Source organism: Anopheles arabiensis, chromosome 2 (genome assembly GCF_016920715.1).
Source record: "Anopheles arabiensis isolate DONGOLA chromosome 2, AaraD3, whole genome shotgun sequence".
Taxonomy (NCBI): Eukaryota; Metazoa; Arthropoda; class Insecta; order Diptera; family Culicidae; genus Anopheles; species Anopheles arabiensis.
The window spans coordinates 35436437-35462494 of NC_053517.1; the positions used below are offsets into that span (position 1 = coordinate 35436437).

The 26058-nt window shown below is 44.6% G+C and overlaps 1 protein-coding gene across 1 annotated transcript in view; it reads left to right on the plus strand.

Annotated features, from left to right (window-relative positions):
- Positions 1 to 427: 427 nt before the first annotated feature.
- LOC120895708 (neuropeptide SIFamide receptor-like) overlaps positions 428 to 26058 on the plus strand; it is a 99851-nt gene continuing 74220 nt past the window's right edge. The window contains exons 1-2 of the mRNA XM_040299267.1: positions 428 to 1845; positions 12863 to 13139. Coding sequence (XP_040155201.1) covers positions 1699 to 1845; positions 12863 to 13139 — 424 coding nt within the window. The 5' untranslated portion in view covers positions 428 to 1698. The remainder of the gene's footprint in view (positions 1846 to 12862; positions 13140 to 26058) is intronic.

The following is a 26058-nucleotide window of genomic DNA, read 5'->3' on the forward strand; positions in this document are numbered from 1 at the left end:
AAGCGCGGGCGATAAACAAACGGCACGGATCTACCGTTCATCAACCCGATCCCCGATGCTTGTAGGATCCGTGGGGAAGAGAGGGGGGGGGGTAATATGAAAACGTCGGTTCGGGGTGGTGAAGCAGGTGAGAAATTGGAAAAAAAAGAAAACACTCACTCAAACACACATAAACTTACGGGCAGGCAAGTGGGTGAAGCTTCCCAGCGGCATGGCACGGAACTTGCCCTCCCGGTTGGGATAGGCGCGGCAGGGAAGCGGGTACGGGAGCCTCACGGTGAAGGCGCGAGCCCAATCGGGAATCGGGTCCGGATCGGGTTCGCTCTCGCCACCGTTCTGGCGTTCTGCCGTTGCGTGGCGGTTGAGGCGGGCGGACGGGCGACGACGACGACGAAATCGGCTGGCGGGCACGAGGGTATGCACAGCCTAGACTGCGGACTCCGGACGGTGACGGTCGGGCCATCACTACGCTTACGGCTGCGAGGGTGACCATATCGTGCGCCCGGATCATCGTCCTCCTCCGTGCTCAAAATCCGACACGACACGGCCAGGGTTCCGGGTATTCCAATTTCCTTCTCCGGTGGTGTTTTTGTGTCCTTCTTCTTCTTTTCGCTGCTGGTACAGCGTGCGCCTGTGGCACACATATCTGTTGCTTGGCCACACAAGCGTGTGTTGTGCTGCAGTTTGCTCACCTCATCGTGGCTACACACATCCGCTGGCTTCTGCACGGGTAGCTTCTTGTGTGCAGGTCAGTAACATCCAGTTCTTAGCCATCAGCCAACAACAGCTCGCCAGCGAATGGAAGGATCACGCCTGGAAGGAAACGGAGTTTGAACATTGCTGGTCGTGAAATTGTGTGAGTGTGTGTGAGAGTTTGTGTTGTGCAACGGGATCATAAAACATGCTCCACGCTTCGTTGCTACCCCAAAGCGCTTAGAACCAACAAAACGGGCAGGCTGTGGCTCTGGGACGAGCGAAAATAGGTCACACATGCCGTAGCCGTATCATCCACAGCGCAGCTTTCGAAGCTCCCGAAGTCGGTGCAGTGTTTTGGGAGGGATACATGATCCTCAGCCGTAATATAATTAACACAGCATTGTTGTGGTGCAGCTGTGAAGAGAGCGAAAAAAACGAGAATAATTGTGAATTGTACGAGTGTGTGTGGGTGTTTGTGTGCGGTGCATTGTGTAAGGAAAGTTGTGTGCTCGGCGTGCAATGCCGTTTGGCACGCAGTGAACGCGCATTTCAGAACGCAAACGAACCAATTTGACGCGTACCCCGCGAAGAACAGCTTCGTGTACGGTGCTTTCTTGAGTGGGTGGCTTTGCTCGCTGCTCTATCTAGTAGCCAGCGTATAATCGCGCTTGCACTGTGTTTTATGCCGCCTCGCTCGGGCTGGTGGCTTTGTGGTGGAAAACATGAGCAGCAATAGATCGGCGCTGGTGCGGAGTCCGTGGCTCGATCGTCAGTGCGAGCCCCAGTGTTGTCGCATCGAGTGTAGCTCAGCACCGTCCAGCCCTAGCTGGGCGTAGAGGGAACGGGGCGGGAGCGAGGAGCCGTTGTTTTCCTCCGACATTCCCTCCGGTGTGTGTGTGCTCGGATCGTTGAACACTCGCGTGGCAACAGATGTGCGACCGTGCGTCCCCGCGCCTGGTACCCTGAACGAAAAAGTGCCCTTTTGCTAGCCTCGTCCCCGGGATGGAGCTGGGCGGCGAAGTGTTTACGATGGGGCTGGCCCTCAAGCTGCAGAAGGTGCCACCGGGCTCCGGGATGGCCGATTTCACCGAGCTCCGACGGGAAAACTCCAACACTGCCACCTTCGCCAGCGACTGGGACAGCTATCAGGTGAGTTCGGTGTAGTTCTATATCACACAAGGGGTGACAAAATCACTTGAACTGTAGCATTTTCTTGAGTTTTTAAAAAAATGCCCATAACCTAACTATCATAACCTACTCGTGCTTGCTTTTGCACAATCGAATCGAGGTCCTGTGAGTGGCGCTGCAGGCCGGAATCGTATGCATGCGGTTCATGCATTATTATCAGTTTATTGATTGCAAATCATTATCGACGTGTACATGTGCATAGGCGCGCCCCAGAGCCCGTACCTGTCCCGGGACCAATGTGCTTGGGGCACAGCAACGCTGGTGGTTTCTCAATAGGCTACCCCACCCAGCGCACGGCTATGTGTATGTGTTTGCGTCCGCATTTGTGGCTGTCTGCGTGCACGGGTGTACGGGCGTCGATGGAAGGGGCTGTTTGTTTGGTTGGTTTAGTGGAAAACTGGGCTGCAAAACACGGTTTTCCACCGAGCGTGCATCGTGCGAAGCTCATTAACGTTAGGGTTTTGCTTCGGCAACTGCACGGGGGTTTCGGGTGCCCGTCCAGCTGCATGCACGCTTTACGCTTTACAGCTCTCGTACGATGGGTTAATGTGGTGTGCTTACGGACCGTCGTTGGATGTGGAAAATGTGAGAAAGCACGGCCGTAGGTTTATGGGCATTCATGGGGTGGAATTGAATCCGAACTTGGATTTAAAGCCCGGAACAAGCTGGTGGATAGAGCTGTCTAGTATTGCTAGCTTGGTATTATAATTAGCATTAATCGTGAAGATGTGTCAGGATAGAAATGTAAACATTTCATCCCTATACTTTCATTTACAGTACAAAAGCTCTAAAGCTAAGAACTTTTCTTCTTTCGCAATCATGATTTACCCTTCAGTACAAGAGTTATGGCAATCAAAAGTGTGTTCAGAATAAAGGAATGTAATATTTCGTATTAAAAATCATTTGCGTGCTAGGCATCAGTAGATATGCAGTAGAATAGACTGTTTAAAGTTTTGGGTTGACGTATCATATCAATTCAGCATTTACCAGTTTTTGAGATTTTTGAGAAATTCGAAACAAATTGAATTGTTGTTAACATATTGTGACCATAAACACTTGAATACCATCAACAATATAAATAAGCCTAATATAACACAAAATGGATCAAGTAGTTGTAGTGACTTTATATTAAATGCTTTATATCTAAAACATTATTACAGTGAACCCTCTCTTATTTGAGAGACGATGGGACTGTCGAATAAGAGGGGTTTTCAAATTACAGAGGTGAAAAGTGAATGAAAGGTCCATCCAAACAAGAAAGAGACAGAACATTTAGTATGCAGCCTTAACTGTTGCTATAGGAAACTGCGAACAGAATCGCCAATTTGAGCACACATCTTTCAATAACCATGGCAACACCATACACAAATAAGAGGGACACAGATTTCAGAGGTTTTCCAAATTAAAGGATCAAAAATGTACTGGAAATCAAGGGACTGTGCAAAATGTTCAAATAAGAGAGGTTTTTCAAATTGGAGAGGTGTCAAATAAGAGAGGGTTCACTGTATTTGCAAGGCATTCCTCCTTCCGACGCTCAATTAGTGTCGAATGAGAGGCTATGAATAAATAAATAAAGAAACAAGAGGAAAATGCATAAAACGCATTTATTACTTTTCTTTTTGTGCCATTTTTTCGCTAAGAGATGAACAAGCATAGTTTTGTCTTGGAAACCTCACTCACCAGTTCATCAGAACGCTGCCAAGTGCTCTGCAAAAGGAAGCTCGCGTATACGCCTAAATGTATGCCACGCTGTAACATGGGCTGTTTCGCCGAGCCACATTTGTAGGGTTCTATTTCTGTTCCAGTTCGGCGTTTACAGTTGGTGAAATTGCATATTGAAATCGTCTTCCCAGTTGTATTATTGAGTCAACTTCTACGCGCAAACCCTTTTTGCGCTTCCCTGGTTTTGTTAGCGAACGGGCAAAACCACAAAATGGGCGAAGGAAACATCAGAACGATGGCCGATGGAAGTTTGCCACGCTTAATCAAGTGTACACGAACCGCAAGTATCTGTAAAACGGCGGTACAAACTTCCAGCCATACTGTGCCAACCCCTTTTTGCCAGCCTAACCCTGCTGTGTTGGTGTGTAAGTGTGTGTTTGTGTGTGTGTGTGTGTGTGTGTGTGTGTGTGTGTGTGTACATAACGAAGTGCGCGCGTGAAGGGTTTTGGGGCCCACCTGAACATCTTCACATTTTCTTCGCACCGTACAAAACCATCGCGACCACTCCGAAACCCTTTTGTCACCCAGCGGGTAAATTTATTGGAATGTCTATGCGGGTTGCGGCAGCGGGAAGGGTGATGCCGGGAGCCGCGTGGTTTAATGCGCGCACCGCCCCCCCCCCCTCCCCCATTCCTGTCCGTGTGAGCCCACCGGGGACAAACACCGAAATTAGGTCACCGCTAATTGGAATGTAGTTTTCCGTCTTGAAGGACATTCTGGCTGTGATTGCCAGTTTGGAGTTCCCGCCATTCCCGCGCTCGGGCGGGTTTTTCGTCCATGTGCGTCGCCCCAGCCGACCATGCGGAGCTGGAGTGCAATGTTATGTGCCACCGCGTGCTGTGTGCGGGGAAACGGTAATGGGTGTGCGCTGGAAAAAAAAGCGAGAAAAACGAGCGAGGCAAACAGCTAAGGAAGCATACCATCACGGAAAAAGAATGACGAACCGAAAGCTTTATCCCTCCGCCCCCCCCCACCCCTGCCCAGGATGGGTATGGGCTTGCAAATGGTGCGGCAAGACAGGACGAAGGCGAATTGATGTTGTTTTTGTTGGGAAGCGATTATTATTTCCGCCCGGGAAGTCGTACAGATTTCCTGGCCACGATAGGGATGCACATCGTCATCGACATTCGTGTAAGCGTGGTTCGCCGTAGCAGCTTACCGATTGGTTTATGGCACAGCGGTTTATTTGTGAGCCAGGAAGGAGGGAAGCGGGAGAAGGCACGGAATGAGGGAAGGGGTTTTTATGGTTCAATGTGGTGGTAGCACGGTACACATCACCAACGGGGACGGCCTGCTTGCAGATCGCAGGAAGCAATTAACGATCGAAGGAGATGGATGTTTTGTTTCATTTGGCACAGCAGCGCAGCAGTGGCGAGGGCAGCGGCAATCAATTATCTTACCGCTGGCTGAAGCTACTCTAATTTGTCCACGATTAGGGTAGGATTGGAACGGAGCGCAGAGCAAATCCGTGCAAATGGAGCTTTGGTCGGGGGTAAAGCCGCCGTCCCGGAGGGTTTTCTTTGGAATTTGAGTTTACCTATTCAGCTATTATGAAAATATCCCGATTATTATTGGAAGCACGATGAAAACTAAAGCACGATCAATTGATTGGGCTGCGCTTTTTTGGTGCTGCTCGTAAGACGGACGGAGTACGCTGCTCGCAGCAAAGCAGTGCAGCAAAACAAGGACTAAATAATTACCAAGTCATCCAAGCCAGCTTCTATTGCCTTGTGGGAAAACTTTTCCTGCTGCTTAGTTCTACAGAGTGACATGTTCGGAATTCGCGTAACATACAGCACGTATACAAACACAAACACATCACTTTCTCGCGCGAGAAGGAGTGCACATTACCGTGGACGAAAACGGAGCGCACGGTAACAAAGTTGGCAGGTTACGTAACGATCAACCGGAGCGCGGCCAACCCCCTCGCCGCCGTCGGGTGAAGCCACATCGTTGCCATAACTGTGTAACTGCCATAGTGATGTGTGGCAACCGTCAAAGCGCGTTAACTAACCGCCCTGGCAGCAGCCACCATTTATCCATCATTTACTGATTTCCCCGTGGCGGAGTAAAGAGTCCCCTCTGACAGTCAGCCATCGTGGTAGTGGTGGTAATGGTGGTGGTCGTGCGCAGGTAAAACACCGGTCCGGTGCGCTGTTGCCCGCTGTATTTGCAGGACCCGGCATCGCTCTGTCAATTACCGGAAATGCAGACCGACGAGGCGAAACTAACGATTAAATAATGATTCTTTATGCAACGGGCAACGCGGACGCGCTTTGCGAAACGTTCCACGGAAATCTGGGCATGTGTATGTGCCCTACTCTCTCCGGGCTCTGTTTTCAGCGGGTCCAAAACTCGCGATAGAGAGCGTGTGAGAGAGAGCGAGAGAGAGAGAGAGAGAGAGATAATGAGAGAGAAAGGGAGGAGGAGTGCCTGTTTGCCCTTTACGATATTTTGAACTCGTATTTTCAAATGCCCCGAGGGAATGACGTTAGTGGGTGTACGATAAGCCAAGATGTAGTAAGTTAACAAACCAGCGTTGAAGTTTCGGTTATAATATGCTTATGTTTTTATCCCAAGTAATAAGAGTATTTTGGAGGAAGTCTGGTGGTACAGTCGTCAACACATACAAGCTTACAACATGCCCGTCGTGGGTTCACACCCGTCGTGGGTTCAATCGACCGTGACGCCATACGTAGAACTGACTGTCCTGGTATGGTAACAATAAGTCACTGAAAAACAAGCCCACTTCACTAGCGGGTACAGGCAGGCCTTGACAACGGTTGTTGTGGCATATAAGAAGAAGAATAAAAGTATTTCAGATTGGAAATAACCACACATCTTAGCATCTTAGCAACCCAGCCCGTAAAGTCTTTTTAGGCCGTGCACAAGGACAGAGGAGGCGTGGTAGGCCCAAATGGAGGTGGCAAGATGGCGTGGAGGCGTCCGCCATTAAGGCCGGGATAACGGACTGGCAGACGAAGGTGCGAGACCGTGAGCGGTTTCGGACACTCCTGAGGCAGGCCAAGACCGCAAAGCGGTTGTAGCGCCGGATAAGTAAGTAAGTAAGTAACTTAGCATCTTTAACATCTTCAGAAGGAAGGAAGGAAATTGGATTAAATTTCAACATGGCGCTAAAAACAGCCATCCGGGACTCAAAGGTGGGGACTTCGGGAACCATCTTCTATATGTCAACCCAGATCCTGATGATATAGACATCATTGGTCTGTGGCTCTCCTGATAGCTGATAGCGAAGACCAAACATCAGCGGACCTAGCAATAAGTAATCCAAACCTACGTAGGCGTGACGTACAGATAGGTGAACGCACTTTTGAAGTCGCCCCACAATTCACATATCTCGGGTCAAAGGTCAGCAACGACAATATCATGTAGCTGAGCTGCGCGCAAGGATACTGGCTGCCAACCGGTCGTTCTAAAGCCTGAGAAATTAGTTCAGCTCAAAGAACCTGTCGCGACGGACGAAGCTGGGACTATATAGTACCTATATAGTACTGGTTCTCACATACGCCTCTGAGACATGGACACTGTCCAAATCTAACGAAACCCTCTTAGTCGCGTTCGAGAGGAAGATGCTCAGAAGGATACTTGGCCCCGTATGTGGGGAAGGAAGCAATGGAGGAGCCGTTATAACGACTAGCATACGGGATGTACAGCGACCTCACTCCGCCATCAAGGCAGGGATAACGGACTGTGAGCGGTGAGAGGTTTTCAACACTCCTGAGGCAGACAAAGACCGCAATGCGATTGTAACGCCGGATAAACAAGTGTTGTGTTGCAAGAATGTTAAAATGGAACGATTGCGATGGCACATCCATAACATGCCCAATACTTCAGGAGATCGCACACAGGTTTACTCTTGATTTTTGTAATCTGTCCATGTCCAATCAATGTTCAATTCTTGTAAATTCTTATCTTATTCCTAAGAATTGATTATCAAATAATCAATAATCAATTCTTCTGTCCCAGCAACTTTCTTGGAATGTTTATTATTGCTTTGTTTTCGTCCACACGCCTCGTACTTCTTATTTATAGTGCTGTGTTGGTCTCGTATGTATTCTAGTCTCTGAACATCTTTAGCTCCACCTCAACCACATATCTGATCACCGTCTGCGATGCTATTATCGTGTGTATTAATATCGACGTTAAACCATAAACCATAACTGTCAAACCGAAAGTAACCAAGAATTCACTGGATATGGTGGCACTAATTATAAAAATAGTTAACTGTTATGCTTACAACTGTGTTTAAAAAATCACGATAATACTCGATTTAAAAATTACACTAATTGACTTATTGTACTGATTAAAATGAACTGTAGGTTACCATATTGGGCCACTCATTAAAGTGATAAGAGCAGTGAAACTTGTTTATGCACTTGGAGTTTGCGTTCTAAACAACATCCTGCATTATCAACGAAGAGTACGAAACTACGAAGACTCCATTAGGCTACAGGAGACAATTGATTCAATTTGCGTGTGGTACTCGATAAGTATTGTATCGTACCACATCAATGGGATGGATCTACAAGTACGACGTAAGGTTTTATTACACGATAATCTACGGAATTCTGAGATCCTTTGTGTTTGAAGCCATTGCATACTTGTCTAGTGCATCCATTAGAATCCTTGAGTTTAACTTTGTAGAGGAGCTTCAAACAATAGGGCGTTACAAACAGTCAATAAAAGCAAAAAATGCTATTTAGGCACCAGCTAGAACCCATAGACAACAGACATTTCTGCACAATGAATATAGGAGAACAATAGCTTCATACAACAAACCTTTATTGACAATGTGCAGAATATTCGATAATAATTTCGTAACTTTTGACTTTAATTTGACCACTCAATGCGAGTAGAACAAGTAGGATTTTAAAATCGTACATTCTCACAAATAACCCGTAACTAACTAAAGCAGTAATTGGCAGCAGGTCATTCATTAATAACTTATTGTTGTATTTGGCGTAACGTCCTACGCGGACATGCCGGCCTATATATTGGACTTCTGGAGATTTATAACTTACACAGGTCCATGACAGTACTGATATTCCAAGCTCAAGCTGATGGTAATTCTTTGCAGCTAGTCAGTTCAGATGTCTGTTATTGAATTTTAAAATTCAACTCTCATCAGTAGATCTCTCGACCCACATATCGACCCCGATGGTGGTTCGATATTTCGTTGCAGTCATTGTTGATCGATCCCGCATGTGCGTCTTCTCTCCGCAATTTGTCCAATCGCTGTAGTTTTTTTTATTCGATACCAAAATTGCACATTGTTGAAGGGCGAAGCTGTCGCATTCCCGGCGAAGGAAAGAATCCGGAATGGAATCGAACCGAAAACCGGACACTCGCAAGCATTTCCGATCACTCCGCGAGGGTCGAGGGATCGAGGAGACGGCGAGGAAGAGTGCTTTCGTGCCAACTTGGCACGGGGATGGGATTGATGGGAGAATTATGCAAAATTTATGCGGTATCATTCGCACTGCGGAGCACACTATTACGTGGTGTACTGTGCCGCCCACACCGGCATCCGTCTGCCTGGCAGATGAGTCGGAATTCCTTTCCCGGGCGGTACGGCCAAACCCTTGCGAAGGTTTTTGCTGCCTGGTGGAGTTTCGCCTGCAGCGAATATCTAATGTGAATCAAACACTGCTCAAAGTAGTACTTTGGCACGTTTATCGATCTTTATTTTGAATGTGCATCCGACGGGCGATGCAATTCATACGTAAGGTCGTTTGTTTTCGAATCGCGGGGTAGGGCAGCCGGGGGAAGCTTGCCTGTTGGGATGTATGTTGCTTTGGTGCTTTTCTGAAGTAAATCGGAATCGATCTGTAATCGGGCTCGAAGCAATTGCAAAACAAAATAGCTCCCCCGTTGCTAGAGATCGTCCGTTCGCGATAAGGTGTGAGGTTTAAGCTGGCGTTGGTGTCGGTGTTGGTGTGTTGCTGTTGCCAGGCCAACGCATTTACTGCCCTTTGGGCGATCTTGATCCATGGATCGATAGAGCAATCGCACAGTAGATGGCAGTGCTGCGCAGAACGGTTGAACGATAGTGTCATAATTTTAACCTTTTTATCTCGTCTCCTGCTCCAACTTTCGCCCCTTCCTCACGCACATGTATTCTTCTGGGTGTCCGGCTGTGGAGAATAAAGTGTTTCGCCTTGCGTAAGCTAATGGGAAAGCTGTTAGATAGTATCTAATTGTTGTTTGACACAGTGAGTTGCAGTAAATGGAGGGCGATCTGACTCGTTGTTGCATTTGGTCGAGCTGGTAGATTGCAACCCCGACTTTATAGCCATTATATCCCGCACGACGCCCGTAAAAATGTGCCAATTAGTTATGCTGTGCGGCGGACTGGGACGCGGGACACAAAATGACGTAAAAGCAGGAACATGAAACAAAGGGCAAACGAAGCAAACATAAAGTTAATGTTATTTTGTAGAGCTAAAACAGGTGAAGCAGAACCTGGTTAAAAGAAATAGAGTTATGGTAGTTTTTTTTGTTACCATAGCAGTTTTGTAAGAAGATTTTTGTAAGGTTACTCTATTGAAATATTTTATTTTGCTTAACGCTTTAATAATTTATTGTTGATTAACTAATTGCTTAACTTCACCGACTACACGCGGGATAAGGTGATATTTTGTGGAAGGAAATCTCCACTAGCCCTACATCCCTACTGAACAATAAATAATAAATAAACTAATTGTTTAACTGTTTCATACATTTCTTTGCTACATTACTGATTAATAATGATTTCTTCTATCCGTTTCATGTTTTCGATTTTAAATAATGTTTGCTTATAACAAATTATAGTTGATAGATTCAAAAAGTAATATATTGATAATACTAACAGCATGCGTCTAGTTGTTATTGTTCTATCTATCAAGGTGCAACTTTTAATTGTTTCCAATAGATATTGCTCCAACAAGATGTTCAAAAACAGTTCACAATCTCTGTATCGTACAGATAACTAAGAACACCTTTGCTTCAATATAGTCAGGATGTTACTACCTTCCATTACATAGTCGACCGGAACAGGAACATCAGGAACAGTTTTCCCAAAAGGGTTTTATTTGAAGTTTACCCAAAAGGGTCTTGTTTCAACCTAATCATTTCTGGTTCACATTACATTACTGATTGGCCAATTAGGGTTTGACGTATTGCAGGGCTCTATCCTACAGGTAATCTCAATCCATCTAAGATTTGAACCGATAAAAAAACGTGTGGTTCAAATTCGGAAGTTTGTCTACAAAACAGACACTAAAATAGATGTTGGTCTTATCTAATGATTTTAGTAAGCTTACACTTTTTAGTATTGATGTTAATCTTGATGTAGCCCCACATGACTAAAACTATTCTTAAAACGCATAAACAGAATTTATTTAAAATTCAAATCTGTAAAAGAATGTTTTTTTTTTTGTATCTTTACAAACTGATGTTACCTTGAACAAGTTTTTCTTCTATTTGGCACAACGTCCTGCGTGGACATGCCGGCCTATACAGGCTTTCGAGACTTAATTCATTACCACGCAGCCGGGTAGTCAAATCCTTGCTACGTTGGGACGATCCATTCTGTACTTGAACCCATGACGGGCATGTTATTGAGTCGTTCAAGTTGACGACTGTACCGCGGGACCGCACTTGAACAAATATTGTATGCAATAATGAATTCGCTATCGCTAATCCGTCCTCCTTTGCATCGCATTTTACGGAAACGAACCCGAATTCAAGGAATGATTGATACCCGCCGCGCATTTCGTATGCATTTTCTTTAAACCGAAGCTCAAGTTCTGCAACCAGTAGCCTGACCATATACCGATCATTAAGCAACTACCAACGACTGCAACGATGTAACGAGTGAAATTTGGACGGGCACAAAGTTTCCGCTTCAATCTGAGCTTTCTGCCACCGTGGCCCGCCCTCGGCTGCACTGTTTACCATCGACCGCTCGGTACTTTCGGCGGAATGATCTGTGTGATGTGTAAAGCTGTAAAGTTTTCAACTCGTTTTTTCCTCTTTCTCTCCTTCTCTCTCTCGCACTCTTGTTCTTTTTTCCACCGGTTTTTCCCCCGCGCAGGCTCGAGGCTCGCGTGTTCAAATCAAAGAATATTTTTTTCGCCTGAAGGCACTGCTGTTTCGGTTTCATCATTCCGTTCTCTCTGGGCGTTCACATTGATGTATGTGTAGCAGAAATATAACGAACTAAGAAGCTGCTCATCGTGAATTCCCAGTTTCGGAACGACTTTTCCCCCCCGCGCCGCGAGGACTGTTCCCTGCCCTGCCACCGCCGATGGTCCTCGGGTGGGGACGGGGTAGCCCAAATGGACTTTTATAATCTCTGAATTTGCCAGCCGCGTCGTTCGGTGACCTTGGCTGTGAAATTGTAAGTTGCACTTCCGTTGGCCCGCTGCACCGAACCCGCTGCCGCTCGTCATCGTTTTCGTCTGGCGCTGGCATGATCTGGCTCATGATCACGGGACTGGAGTTGCCGCTTTTAATCCATCAACAGTGTGCAGCGTACGAAAGGAGCGCGATACCGGTTTCCGGAGTTTTGTCTCGATTCGGATGCGACTCGCTGCAGAGACTCTTGCTTGGAGTATTCCCTCCGGGGAGGGGATGAAGACGGCGGGTGGCGCTCTGTTGCAGACTTAAAATGTGGCACAAAGTTTACTTTTCGATACTGCCAGCCGTACGGATCATCGGAAGGCACCATGGTGAGGGGGCGCTGTGTGTCTCGAGTGTGTGTGTGTGTGCGCAAGGATTTATTCTACTTGGTCACTGCTAAAAGTAGACTCTGCTAATGTGGAACAAAACCCGGTAAAAATGGAACCGTTCCTATATGCTTGCTTGTGGCAGTCTGTGTCGATGTAAAACTATGTATCTGTGTGTGTCAGTGTAAAACCGGATAACTCGCTTAAAAATGATGAAAAATAAACTTGAAAAAACGAGAGGGATGGCGGGCTGCGATGGGACAAGAAAATCGGACAGTAAATGATTTATGGGATTGCTCCAAAACCGGCTTTTCCGGCTCAGCTTCATTTCCCCATTTCCCGGATGCTCCAAAGAAGCAAAGCTTCGGTGCCGGTTTTCGATGCACAGGATTTCGGAGAAATCTAATTTTAGCTTTGCTCTGTGTATTTATACATGTGTGTGTGTGTGTGTGTGTGTTTGTCCACCTGTCACTTCCGTGACGGATTTACTCGCTAATCTGGTCCGCTCGCTGCTTTTCTCATTCCAGAGTCCGAATGTAGCGGTAGGCAACGACACGGCCGGCCCGTTCGAGGAGTATGAACTGTTCTACCGGCACTCCTACACGATGACCGCCGTCTACTGTGTCGCGTACTTTATCGTCTTCATCGTCGGGCTGGTCGGGAACAGTTTCGTGATCGCGGTCGTCTTTCGGGCACCGCGTATGCGGACGGTTACGAACTTCTTCATCGTGAACCTGGCGGTCGCGGACGTGCTGGTGATAGTGTTCTGTCTGCCCGCAACCCTGATGAGCAACATCTTCGTGCGTAAGTACCTTACAAGTTTTGTTTGCTATTGCTATATGTAATTGCTAAGAATGTTTGACCGAAAAAGGGATGCAATACGTCGAAAATTTTCAAAATTGTAATAATGGATTGTAATCTGTAAACGAAATGCTTGGAATGTAAATTGAACAATTGTCATCGAAGATTGAATTTCAATTGTCGGTGAACATTGCAGTTTAATTCAGCCGACATTATCGCTTCCTGGGATGGCCAATCACCAATCAAATCAATTAAAAAGCAAGAAACAATTGTAATCTTTTGGAACATTTCACATATTTCCCAATTTCCCATGTTCTCAACACGTACAGAAACAGCTTTTATCGATGGTACGTGCTGATAGCCCTAGAATTTTGATGCACAATTGCAGTTTGTTTTTACCATTCTATTTTTTTGTAGCGCGATCTTAAGCATTGCAGTTCGCCCCATTGCTGTGCGCTGTAGTACCCCCAACGGTGCGCTTCAATTGTTTTTGTGTGCTATTTTAACCGCTGCATTGTTTTGTAGCGCAGCGTGAATACAGGGTGCAAAACAGGCGATGCCCGCGCTAGACGTTTCACGATCGCTGTTCGGGAATCGAAGCAATATATGCACTTTTTCTAATTGGTTTCCATCGCTCGCTTTCTTGCTTCCGCGTACGAGGCGCACCTGAAGTAAATATTGATCGATCGATAAAAGGGGCGAGCCTGCCTGTCGGCGCGGGTTGACCATCGTGTGTTCCCGCTGTTCCCGCATTGTCGGAAAGCAATCTCGCGTTGACGGCAAGCTCACGTCTGTCGGCCGTTAAGCGATGGCGAAGCGGAGCCAAGCCAAGAGCAAGGCGCAAGGGTTGTTTTTTTGTGATGTTGTGATGTAAAGTTTCAATTTAAACGGATTAATTAATATTTTGTTTTTCAAACAAGTCCGCTTTATACTGGATTGTTTGTGTTCAGATTGGCATCAAAAATGGGGCATGAGAGTTGTTTTAGCTCATAAACAAAGAACGTAGTATACCTTTAGCTTGTAAAGAAAACATTTTCTTTTGAGGATCGCTTGAAGCGGTTAGCATGTAGACATGGAGACGCCCAGTACTTGTCATATGGCGGAGAGAAACCAATACCGTAAGCTTAATTTTATCTTTAAATCTACAAATAAAACCTACGAAATATGTCACTAGAGCAATTAATAGCAGAAAAGCGTGATAAGATATGAAATTAATGTAGTGTAATTATTTACATAGAGCTAGCGGGTAATGGTATATCAATTACTATGTTGAAATAATTACTTAAAAACTGTGCATTGTTGCATACTGTCAATCAAATCAAACATCTACTGAAATTTGCTTCTCATAAAAAAAAACACCAATAAACCTGCCACAAAGGGAGTGGTTTGTTTGGTTGAATGTATAGATTAGTTTTCAGCAAAGTGTAATAAAAAAATAACCACACACAGCATGCAAACAAATTCCGTAACACAGCGCCATACACAAAATCCGGTTTTTGGTCAGTGACAATAGCAGCAGCAGCAGCAGCTCGTAACATTCATCTCGAGTGCAAGTAATCGGTTGACCTTTTCACCATGTGCACCAATGGTGGGCACAAACAAAAAGCGCTGCCGGAAAACTTCACAAAATCCATTACAATGGGTCCATCTGCATATATCGGCAAAACAAAACAAAAAATAAATCCACTTGATACGGAAGACACGGGAATGGGATTTATTCCCGTTTTTCTATTCATTTATTTTCTATCTCACATCGCCTCCTTCCCTTCCGCATCATGCCGCTGTGTTCGATCAATGCGTTCCTCGCAGTGCCCTTAGATAAAGGCGAAATAAACTACCCAGCCAGTCTGATTTACGTTCCGGTGGTGGAAAAAGTTTTAGCAGGAAGTATTGTGAAACTTTTTCCCAGTCAAATGTGCTAACCTTCACTTCGCTCCCATCCCTCTACCCCTCTACTGCCAGCTCAGCAACACAGCCAGCCAGCAGTGGACAGCAGCACTCCGTTCCGTTGTGTGGTTGCGTTGAGCATCGGTCCGTGTCTGTTGAGTGTGCTGTGTGTTGATGATTTTTGTGGACAACACATTGGCGGCGTTGGAAAACAATTTCGAAGCTGACATTGCAACCAATTAAAAAGACATTAAATTCACTGGCCAGCAGTTAAAGAGCGGCTGAGCGAGCTAGGCTGCAAGGAGAGACAGAGAGCGAGACAGCGAGTGACCTTTACCATTGAAACAAAACAACAAAAAAAAACATACAAAACTTTCCTCTAATCCCGCTGCCCGCCTTCCCGACGTGCAATGGGGCTAAACAAAAACTAATTAAATTCTATAAATCAGTGTCCTGTCTCTGGTGTTTGGTGCCCTTCAGATGCAAGCAAATTCGTTGACCTTGATACGGCGCTCCGCGCCACTGACTGGCCTTCGAGTCTTGCCTCTCGTGCCACACGATCCTTTTTCCCGTTCTCGATCGTGACGTCTGCTCAATGCAGCTACATCTGACGGGACGGTCCGTCGAACGAAATTAGTATCTGCCAGTGCCCCGGAACCGAATCGAACACCCCGAACACTGATGGGTTGCTGCAACGGGGGGCCAGAGGGCAGACAATTACGGGAGGGGGGGAAGGGGCTTGCGGTTTGTAACTATTAATTTAGAAATGCACCAATAAATAACACCCTTTCGGAAAAGACGAAACACGACTCGCCGTGAGGACAGCGCCGCGCACACATCTGGCACCAGAACCGTACGTGCGCACTGTAATTTGTGTCGAAAGTTTTCGTGTCAAATTGCTGCAAACTGCTCGACCAACCGTCCAACCGTAGCCGTAATGCCGTTTTGCGTGAAGGGTTCCTTTTTGCACTCGGTTACTGGGCAATCCGGTTTTGTTTTGCATGCTGGTTTTTGCATTATCGCACCAGCGCATATGACACGGATGTGTCCGGTCGTTTGGAAGCGAATGGATCCCCTATGTCCCATGCCCTCCGCTCTTTATCCGCAAGGGACGTGCCGATTGCAATTGGATCACTTTTTGAACCATCGTAGTGTAAATATTGAAACATCATGTCACAGTACAGCTACCTAAACTGGAAACAAAGAGGAAAAAAGGAGCGCTCAGACGAAAACGCTGCAAGGTACGCTCGAGATAGCTTTTCACGCTGCGCTGTGAGGAGTCCGCGTGCCATCCGGCAGTGTGTGTGTGTGTGTGTGTGTGTGTGTGTGTGTGTGTGTGTGTGTGTGTGTGTGTGTGTGTGTGTGTGTGTGTGTGTGTGTGTGTGTGTGTGTGTGTGTGCACACCATTTGTAATATATCTCTCGCCTGGTCTCTATCGGGGCAAACGGTATTGTACAGTGCAAATGCAACTCTTTTGTCATCGCCTTACAATCGAACGGATCCAATGGAAGCGATCGAGCGATCGGATGCTTCTTAAACGCGCCCGGATGTCGTCTTGGGGCTTGGGAGCAGGATGTCAAATATTCATCCTCGAGTTTCCATAGCGGCGACTGCTCGCAATCGCATATTACTATCGCCCGAGTTGGCTTTCGTTTGCAGACACGATTCGGACCAGCTGATGGTGGAAGTGCATCGCGTGATGGATACACTGGTACACCTTTGCTCCGAAGGTGTAAGGTGTCGGATGTGCGATTGGCTATCCATTTTTTTTTGTCCTACCCCATTTCCGTTGCAAGACATTTGCAGTGATGCAAATGAACTTCCCGTTGTAGGTGTGGGGTGACGCTCTCTTGCCTTCTAACGCTCTGAAGGTAGGTAACATAATAAAAATCAGCTCGTTTTTCCTTCCTCTACCTTTACCAGAGTACAATGCTTCGCAATATCAAATAGTCACAAGTATGATGAATAGTAAATTCAACTATCTTACCTTTTGCGTGGTGCGTGAGAAAAGGACAACCATTCCGAGAATGTACGGTCTTGCGATTGATAGCTACTGCATACTTTTTATGTGATAGATGAAATGCCACTCTCTAGATGTAGGTTAGCGAACATGAGATCCCACTTCATTGGATTGTATTTACAGCCACCAGATTGGTTCGATTTCATTTTAAACATTTTTATTTGCATCCCAGTTCTTGATTATGTGTATTTAGGCTCGTAGTCGAGTCTGTGGTTGCAATAGAATTAAATGATATTAGCAAAAGAAAATCGGAAATAATTGCTGATGCTTACCACTAAACTAGTGTTCGTTCCGGCGAAGAAAAAGTCGTAGATATGTTTTACTATAATACTGTATTGTATGATTCAAATGGTTCAACATACGGAATATGGTAACCTACAAAGACATTTGAGTATCGTATTCAAGGAAGGAAGAATTATTATTATTATTATTATTATTATTATTATTATTATTATTATTATTATTATTATTATTATTATTATTATTATAACAATAATTATTGTTATTATTAGTTTATTATTAACTTTATTATTATTATTACTATTGTTATTATTTTTATTCTTATGATTATTATTATTATTATTATTATTATTATTATTATTATTTTTATTTTTATTTTGTTATTTATTATTATTACTATTATTATTATTATTAATGTTAATGTATTATTATTAAAGTCGGGCTGGTCTGGTGGTACAGCCGTCAACTCGTAAGACTTAACAACATGCCCGCCATGGGTTCCAGCCCCGAATAGACCGTGCTCCCATACGTAGGACTGACTATCCTGCTATGGTAACAATAAGTCACTGAAAGCCAAGCTCACTTCACTAGTGGGTACAGGCAGGCCTTGACCGACAGCGGTTGTTGTGCCAAAGAAGAAGAAGATGATTATTATAGAAGAGCACATGAGAAACAGGCTTGATTATATTGTCTTTAAAATCTTTAATTCAAGTAACTATTCCCCGAACTTCTGTTAATAATGTCTGCCTAGAATAATGATAGCATTACTAGGGTTCGAATTGTTCGATGTGTATGATTGTATTTTTCATCAATACTCCTCAAAAGCTCATGCAAGCCATGAGTGTTAAATCGCCACTACCAGAAGCTCTGCAAGTTAAGTCAAGAGAAACAATAGAGATGATAACGTTTTCTCCCTAAAACGTAAGATGTGTGTATTTCATTTATATGTTTGCTTTACACACTTTACACGGAACTGGAATATCCGATTATTTCCGATGCGGAATCTGATTCGAATCGAATTATTCATACCCGCAACTCATTTTGAAGAAAAATTTATTACCATCACGTCGTAAAAACGTTTCCGCGTTAGTGGAATCTTATTGTTAAACATGAACACATGAACAAGTATCAATCAGGAGCGGTTCCATTAGGCTGCTTTTACACGGTTTCGCCCCGTTATGGTTCGGTCCCGTTTCTGTTGTTTACCCGTTTGCTTTGATATATGCGTCCGTTGCATGACGGGCCGATGGGAATCAGCTTTCGATTGGGAGCAAACGTAATTAGTCGACAATAGCAATGAGAGCCTTTTAAAGCGAGTTCCTATTTCACTAGCTATCTAACACACACACAGACACACAGACATACATCTAGACCGTCTCCTTTTTGTTCTATTTTGTGCTCCACAATCGATAAGTGGAATTGGGCTGGGCCCGTGCGCCGGTGGAAAAGGGAATTTAACTATCAAATTAATTTGAAAACTTTCAACTACGAAGTGAGTGATTTTTCATCGCCTTTCGTATCATTAATCTCAATGGCCGGGTTTCACATTGACGGTTTGGTGGTTCGGTATCCGTTCGTTCGACTCAGCGATGGTGCGGTGGTTGCAATTGAAGAAATAGTTTGTGTGGAGCGTGTTTTTGCTTTGTTTTGAACACTTGGTCACTGTACTGCATTTCTAAAAAATAAAAAAAATAAAAATACAGTTGAATAGTAAGAGCTTCTGCGGAAGATAAAACAGAGAGGTGGAGTGCATTGTTCATCCATTGCACCGATCGCCGTACCAATCAGCCTTGGTTTGGTGGCTGTCACGGTTTCATTTCCCTCTCTCACACACATATATTCCCAAAGCTGTAATGGATTGGGGTTAGCGTAAGATCGACTGCAGCGCTTCATTGTGCCAGCACATACGGGCAATTTGCTGCAGCTGTTTAGTACCGACTGATCGTGGTTTCTGTGCGGGGCCACTTTTCCCCTGTAAGCGACCCACTTTTCTGATGGATGGTAACGCTGCTAAGGGAACAGAGGAATCGAACGCAACCACATATGCCGCCGGACCCGAGTAACCTGCTATGCAGGGAAGCAATTAATGAACTCGCGAGGCGCACTGATTGATATTGCCAGTGCGTTCGGGTTTTGTTGCTGATGTCGGAGGGATGAAGTTTGCTGGTAACGGTGCCTGTTCTCCGTCGTGGCCGGCGTGTAATAGGTAAGCCACCCGGCGCATCCGAACTTCCCGAGCTTCCAAACAGGGAAAACCTCCAAATCAGACGAGACATTCCACTCACCGACGACACCAGCAGGCCGAGTGCAGCAGTAGCAAACCAACCGCCCGAGATGTGGCCACACATTCGACGTACGCGTACGGCACATTCGGTACGGTGATCAGCCACGGACCGCAAAACGTAAACAAGGTATCGAAATATGCACTAATCATGTAAGCGGATTGGTTGGTGAACCAGTGTCCTGTTTGGGCAACGGCATTGCCCATCGGCCCGTGCGTTGTTTGTCCGGTCCACGGCCACCCAATTGGAGCTTTATCCCGAAATGGAAAATTTCGCCCGAGAATGGTGTGGTTTTAGCAAATAGAGGATCGTTCGCTTTTTTGTCGATGCGCTTAGTACGCAAGGGATATTGCAACGTTTGGAGAAGAAAAGAGAGAGAGAGAGAGAGTGAGCGAGGAGTGACTGAGCGTAGAAGTGGGAGGTAGGAAATAAATATGGAAATCATTTTCCGGTCAGCGCATCGACGGTCGGCTGTTCGGCAACTGCAACCACAACCGGGCGGCCCGGTAGAAGTTGCGGATCGGTTGCGGTACAGGGAAAGGTCACGCTGGGAGATTCGTAATTTATTTTGATCGGATAATGCCCGAATAGGCTCCGTGAGACCCGTAGCCTACCCGGGTTGGAGTTGCATAAAAACGACAGCTGTTCCGCTTGGCTGAGGGAACAAAGGAAGGGCTGATGACCGACCGTGCGGAGCGCTGGAAGTATCAACATATGAATATGTATTCAAACGGATTGATGAGCGATTGAGTGACAATGTCATATCGCATAAACAGGGCAGGCAGCTTTCCCGAAAATAGTTGACCGCGTTATTGTTCAGCTGTAATGGAATTAATTACACCGTCCCTTAATTGCATGTAAGGGTTGAGCTATCGGGTTCGGGCTTCGGCCCATCAAACTCGCAGCCCTGAAACGCACGATTTACTGAAGCAATGATTATTGTTGTGTTTGGAATCGTGTGTTGGGTTATTTAGCGAAAACGGTCATGATACTCATTTCTTTTTGAAATACATTTTGTAAAGTGGTATGCATATTTTAATCGGATTCTCGAAAACGAAGTCTGGTAAACATCCATCTTTGAGAAATTTCATGTTTGTCGAACGCCATTGTCTGTTTACCCAGTTTATACAAAAATGGTAGTTTTATGCGAAAGTGACATGATAGGCAGATACTAATTTCTTCCAATTGACAGCAACTGAAAACTACAAAAAAGTGGTTATCAGACCATAATATCATGACAAGAAACAGTACAATTCTCGACAAATTTGGTGTAATTTGTTGAACAGACTTGAAATTAAACAAAAATTATTAGAATTTTTAAAAGAAAACGAATCGTTGGAAAAACTATATACACAATGTGTAATACGGACGTCACACGAGGCGTCAACTCAAAAAGTTTACGCTTGATTTGTATGGAAGAGCGTAAACTTCCTGTCAAAAGGTTATAGGGTTGTATAGCTGAAATCCAATTTACGAAAAAGTTTACGCTTCGTGTGACGTCAGTATAAAATAACCATTTAAGTGTTTAAGTAAGTGTAAAACAACCACTAGGACCAATCAATCGTTTTAATCGAATATCCGGGCAGTTCCCGGATGAGCGCGGATAAACGGTCTTTTACTGTACTTCTTTCTTACACATTGATCAAACTCTTTCCATTTGAGTGTACAATTTAAAACAGTTTCTTCTCGGCGTCTCCACGAATGTTTAAGCCAATGAAGATTTATTTTTACCTCCCATAAGCTAGATCTTTCATTTCTATTGACATCAACTCGCAGAATTAATCTAACCATACAAATGGTTTCCATCGAAAACACCGCTATTGTTTCGGCCGCTAAATGTAGGAAAATTTTCACCACCGCATTTCCGTGGAGCCAAAGTTGTCAAAGCATATAAAGGCCACTTATCGCACACGTTGCATCGGGATGGAATGAAACAATGCGATGATATATAAATAGCTGCCGATGCTGCCGCGTGGCTCGCCATGTTCTAAAGTTCTTCCATACAAGATCGCGCTAACATAAAGTAAGCATTTAATGAAGTGCCTGCCTGCCTGACAGCGAATGGTTTGAGTGCTAGTCAGCGGGTGTGTGCAGTGGGAAAGATTTCCGAAATAACATTGCCACCAGGCGAAGCCGTTTGCTGTGCACTTCAATGTCGAGCTTTTAGCTGACGATTTTTATGTTCGTTCATTTTCCATTTCCGTACACGGATTGCATTTTTCTGCTCAATCACATGACAACTTTGGAAGGAAAAAGGAAGTGGAGCAAAAGTCAACCCTCCACGCTCACGGACGAGTTCGGGGTGGGCGCTAGTCGGCGCTAAGACGACCGTCAAAATACCACTGAATTGAAATGTCAAGTGCAGGATAGACTATGCACTATCCGTCGAGAAGGTCTGGTGGGTAAAACCATTGATACACGTTAATGCACAGTTTCGACTAAGTTATAGCTGAAATAGGAGTATCAATTAATTGCATTTTGAACCATTGCTGTACTAATTTCAATTATTTTTTTCTTATTCCTCTATAATGTTGCGGAATAATGGAAGTAGTTGGTCACGGTATCTCCAAGCTATTAGTAGTGTCTAGGATATGTCATATTTCTTTTTTATTAACCCATGATGATGTCTTGACACTAGTAGACAAACTAAAAATGTAAAGTAAATATTGAAAGTAATGAAACAACTGTTTGGTCATACGACTCAACAACTATACTACGCGCCAAGCCGACCTACGTGTTCAGTGTATAAAATATTCAAAATAATAATTCTCGATCCCAAAATGAATTACATCGGTTATATTTGGAAACTATAATTGGAATGAAGAAAAATGTTGAACTGAAAATGTCAAAAAAATGGTGAAAACCGATAAAAAATTTAACGATTAAGCTTCCACCGTTGCAGGGTCACTGAGTGAATCGAGCTGCGCATATGCTTTTTTCGTAGGATGCTTGAGGATGCACAAATGTAAGATTTTTTTTTGTATGTGTTTCTTGTCTATGGATATATGTGAGTTTTGTGTGTGTGTTTTTTTTTCTTCTATTGTCGCATGAACGTCGCTCTAAGCCTTCTGCCAGGTTTAGCTTAGCGATGTCACTGGCAGGCTTATGCCTGCATAGTGCATCGTCGACGTATTCCCGGTCTTTATCGGTTTAGCGTAAAGTGTGCGAGTGGCATGGCAACGGAAGCAAACGTATAAAAGCGTTCACCCATGGTTGGAGCTGGTTTTCATTGCTGGTAGGCTTGCAGCCATAGGCCACTACGTTGAAGTTTGTTGCCGATGGTTTTTTGTGGTTGTTGTTGTTGTTGCTCTGCCCACTGCTGCTACCTGCCCTGCTAACAAGTGGCGAAGCAAAGATAGGGACGGCACTTTAGGTTGACCGTTATACGGTCGCGATTTGGAACCGATACGAAGCAACGCCAAAAATGTGCATCCATCCTGCGATGTCAAGGGAGTATAGTTAGGATTTTTTGTCTGTTTTGTTTGTTTATTTGCGTCGCATAGTGTTACGACACTCGGGGTTTTATTTATCTCACTCCCTTTTGCCATAGCGTAGCTGCTCATGGCTGTAGTTAGCCTTTGGGGCTGTAGTTTGCAGTGCCCGTATGTTCCGCCCTGGCTAGGATATATTAGATTAAGCTATAACAAAGTGTGATTTACGCTTTGCATCAACCATGCAAGTGCAATCACTGTCGGTCTAAAAAAAAACATTGTTCTTGGAAAGCGACGCGCCATTAAGGATGCGGGTGCATGATGAATTTTCGGAGCGTAGTTGTTGGTGTGCTGTGTAGATTGCATAGTGACAGGCGTTTTTAAAAAGCTTCGTTTAAGTTTGAGTGGGTTTTGATTAATAGTTTTAAAATTTTAAATAACATCTTTAAAACAAACAGAAAGGTATAGACACGAATTTTAATTACTGTAGAAAGTTTACGTTGTGCTCACATTTATAACAAATGTTAGTATGATCGGGTTAATGGCGAGTGTTTGAAAGCAAGGATTATCAAACGCACGGTATAATTATATCACACACAATTCTCGACATCTCCCGTTTTACGATGACAACTAACATCCAACAAATGCTGCAATGACAACACTCTTTGCTTACCGTGCGGCCGTTTGACTGTGATACTTTAGCACATTTCCAGGAACGCTCGACCGGAGCATCACAGATCGTGTGCACGGTGTAAATCACAACCGGCAACGTAGTCACACGTCGCCGCGAACATCATGTTACAATGTTTGGAACAGTTTTGTCTGCCCCAAATATACCACTCCGAATCCGTTTGCATCTAGCGGCTGTAAGGATCGTGTTGTTTCGTACACGGTCGATGAGGCAAACTGCGAGTCGGTAAGTTTGTCATCGCTGTCGAACGTTACGCTGGCGGGTAGGTATAGTACGTAAAAGCATTAAATCCCCACAGCACCATCCTAATGGTTCGGTGTGGGTCAACGGTCACTAGAGATGGGTGGCTCCGTGCTACCCGAGTGCTCTTGGCGCAAGCGTTGGCAAAGAGTGGCGCCGAGGGTGAAGTGCAGTCGAATGGACAACGTGACCGACGTGATAAGGATGCAAGAGTAATTTGTACAAGGAAAAGGAAAAAATAAACGAGAAAAACAACACCGCCCACAGCAAGTGGTGTGCGGTTGGCTACGTGGGCGACAAGAAGCTAACGTTGCTGATCGCGGGAAAGGATTGTGCCGGAACAGCGGGAAAACTTGCCACTCTGATCGTTCCGTATGATTTGTGACACTTCGTAAATGACCGTGGTCGTAATGCGAATGGGCAGGCATGGGTGTGATCCGGGTGTTACAAAGAAGAGAGTGCTTAAGAGTTGTCTAGACATGTACGTTTGCATGTTTGCAGCGGCGTTGTTTGATAGCTGGCCAAGGGCTATAGAGAGCCGATAGGGTCGGCAGGATGGAGATAGGCCACTTCGATGATTTCTGATCCAAATGAACAATCCCACAATCTGAGCATGCACGCCAGTCATTTGCAGGGCAGTGGAGAATTTTTACATCGAGTACATCCACTTGCTTTGATTGCACTACAGTCGGATGTGAATATGCGAGTGTGGAGATTGGCGAGCGGCTAGAGTGGAGTAACGTTCACTTCAATGTGTCCGGCAGGGAGACCCACTTGAGACTGGGATGGCCGATACGATCAGATGGGCGGAAAAGCCGGACCGTTTGGGGAGACGTTTGTTTTCCCATGTTAAATGCCATGTCATGCCATTGTAGAGGACTTCAAATTGAAATAGAAACAAATGATTGTCAACATCTTCTTGCCGTTTGGGGTTGAATGGACGAGATTTATCGACGCTGGTTAGGGAGAGTGACGCTAGAAGAAGCGAAACAGATACCTTGTTTACACGTGACACATTTTGTTGTGTCATAAATGGTGGAGATTAATGATGGTGCAGCTGTTTGACAGGTGTTTTGAGCGTATAAGCTCAATATCTAGATACTTTTGCTCGATCGATTTGGTGGCAAACCTAATATGAAATAATTTAAGACTTAGACATTCTTAAATAATGAATTCCAAAAAAATATTATTAAGTTCTTTAGCTCGTGAGTTCCTTAGTTTGTTAGTTCTTGAATTATTTGATTTTATTTTCTAGAATATCACGTGTTTCGTTCGTCATTTCAGTTTTTCTTTTTTTTTATCCAAAAAAAAATTATTGAGTTCATAGGTTCTGAAATTTATGCAAAGTTTTGTTATATAAAGCATTAACTGTCACGTCCGTTTTTTTCTCTATCTTGAATATACTTTTTTTTAGTTCATTAGTGCTTCAGTTTTTAAATCATCATTTATACTACTGCATTAATTGACACGCAAACAACAAAATACATGTAGAAAACTCCTTTCCATGTGTTGGTTACACTGTTTACTTTTCTCTTTCAAATAAACCTATATAGCACAAAGAGCTGCTAATAATAATTTAAAAAATAAGAAACAAAATAGTTGATTCAGTCAAAAAGCTACTAATAATCATACAAATAATACACCTGTTCTCACTTTCCTCTGAATCGTTATCCGGTTGCTATGGATCGCAATCCATGAGAATGGATCGCAATCAACTACGTCTGAATCGTTTTCAGCTACGTTTGGATCGCTCTCAGCTACCTTTGGATTTTACGTTAGCTCGCGCAAATTTTGTTGCGGCGCATAGTTTATTTAGTGACCGCTTGGCGTACCTCACGATTCACATCATAACAGACGATATGAAAAGCAACAATTTCATATTGTTCTATGTTTGAACCCAATTGAGAGCTCTCATTGAATTCTGAAACCCCATTTTTAAGCAATGAATAACATTTGACAGATTTATCGGCTTCTATGCATCAGAATAGATTCCCAACCAGACCGTCCCTCCATAGCAAAGAAGGAATATCCGGCTAAATCTCGAAAGCCTAAACAGGACTGAATGACTACGTATGTCGTCACGCCAAAAAGAAGAAGATTGTGCATGTTTGTTCGGAAAAGTTTGGTCAAA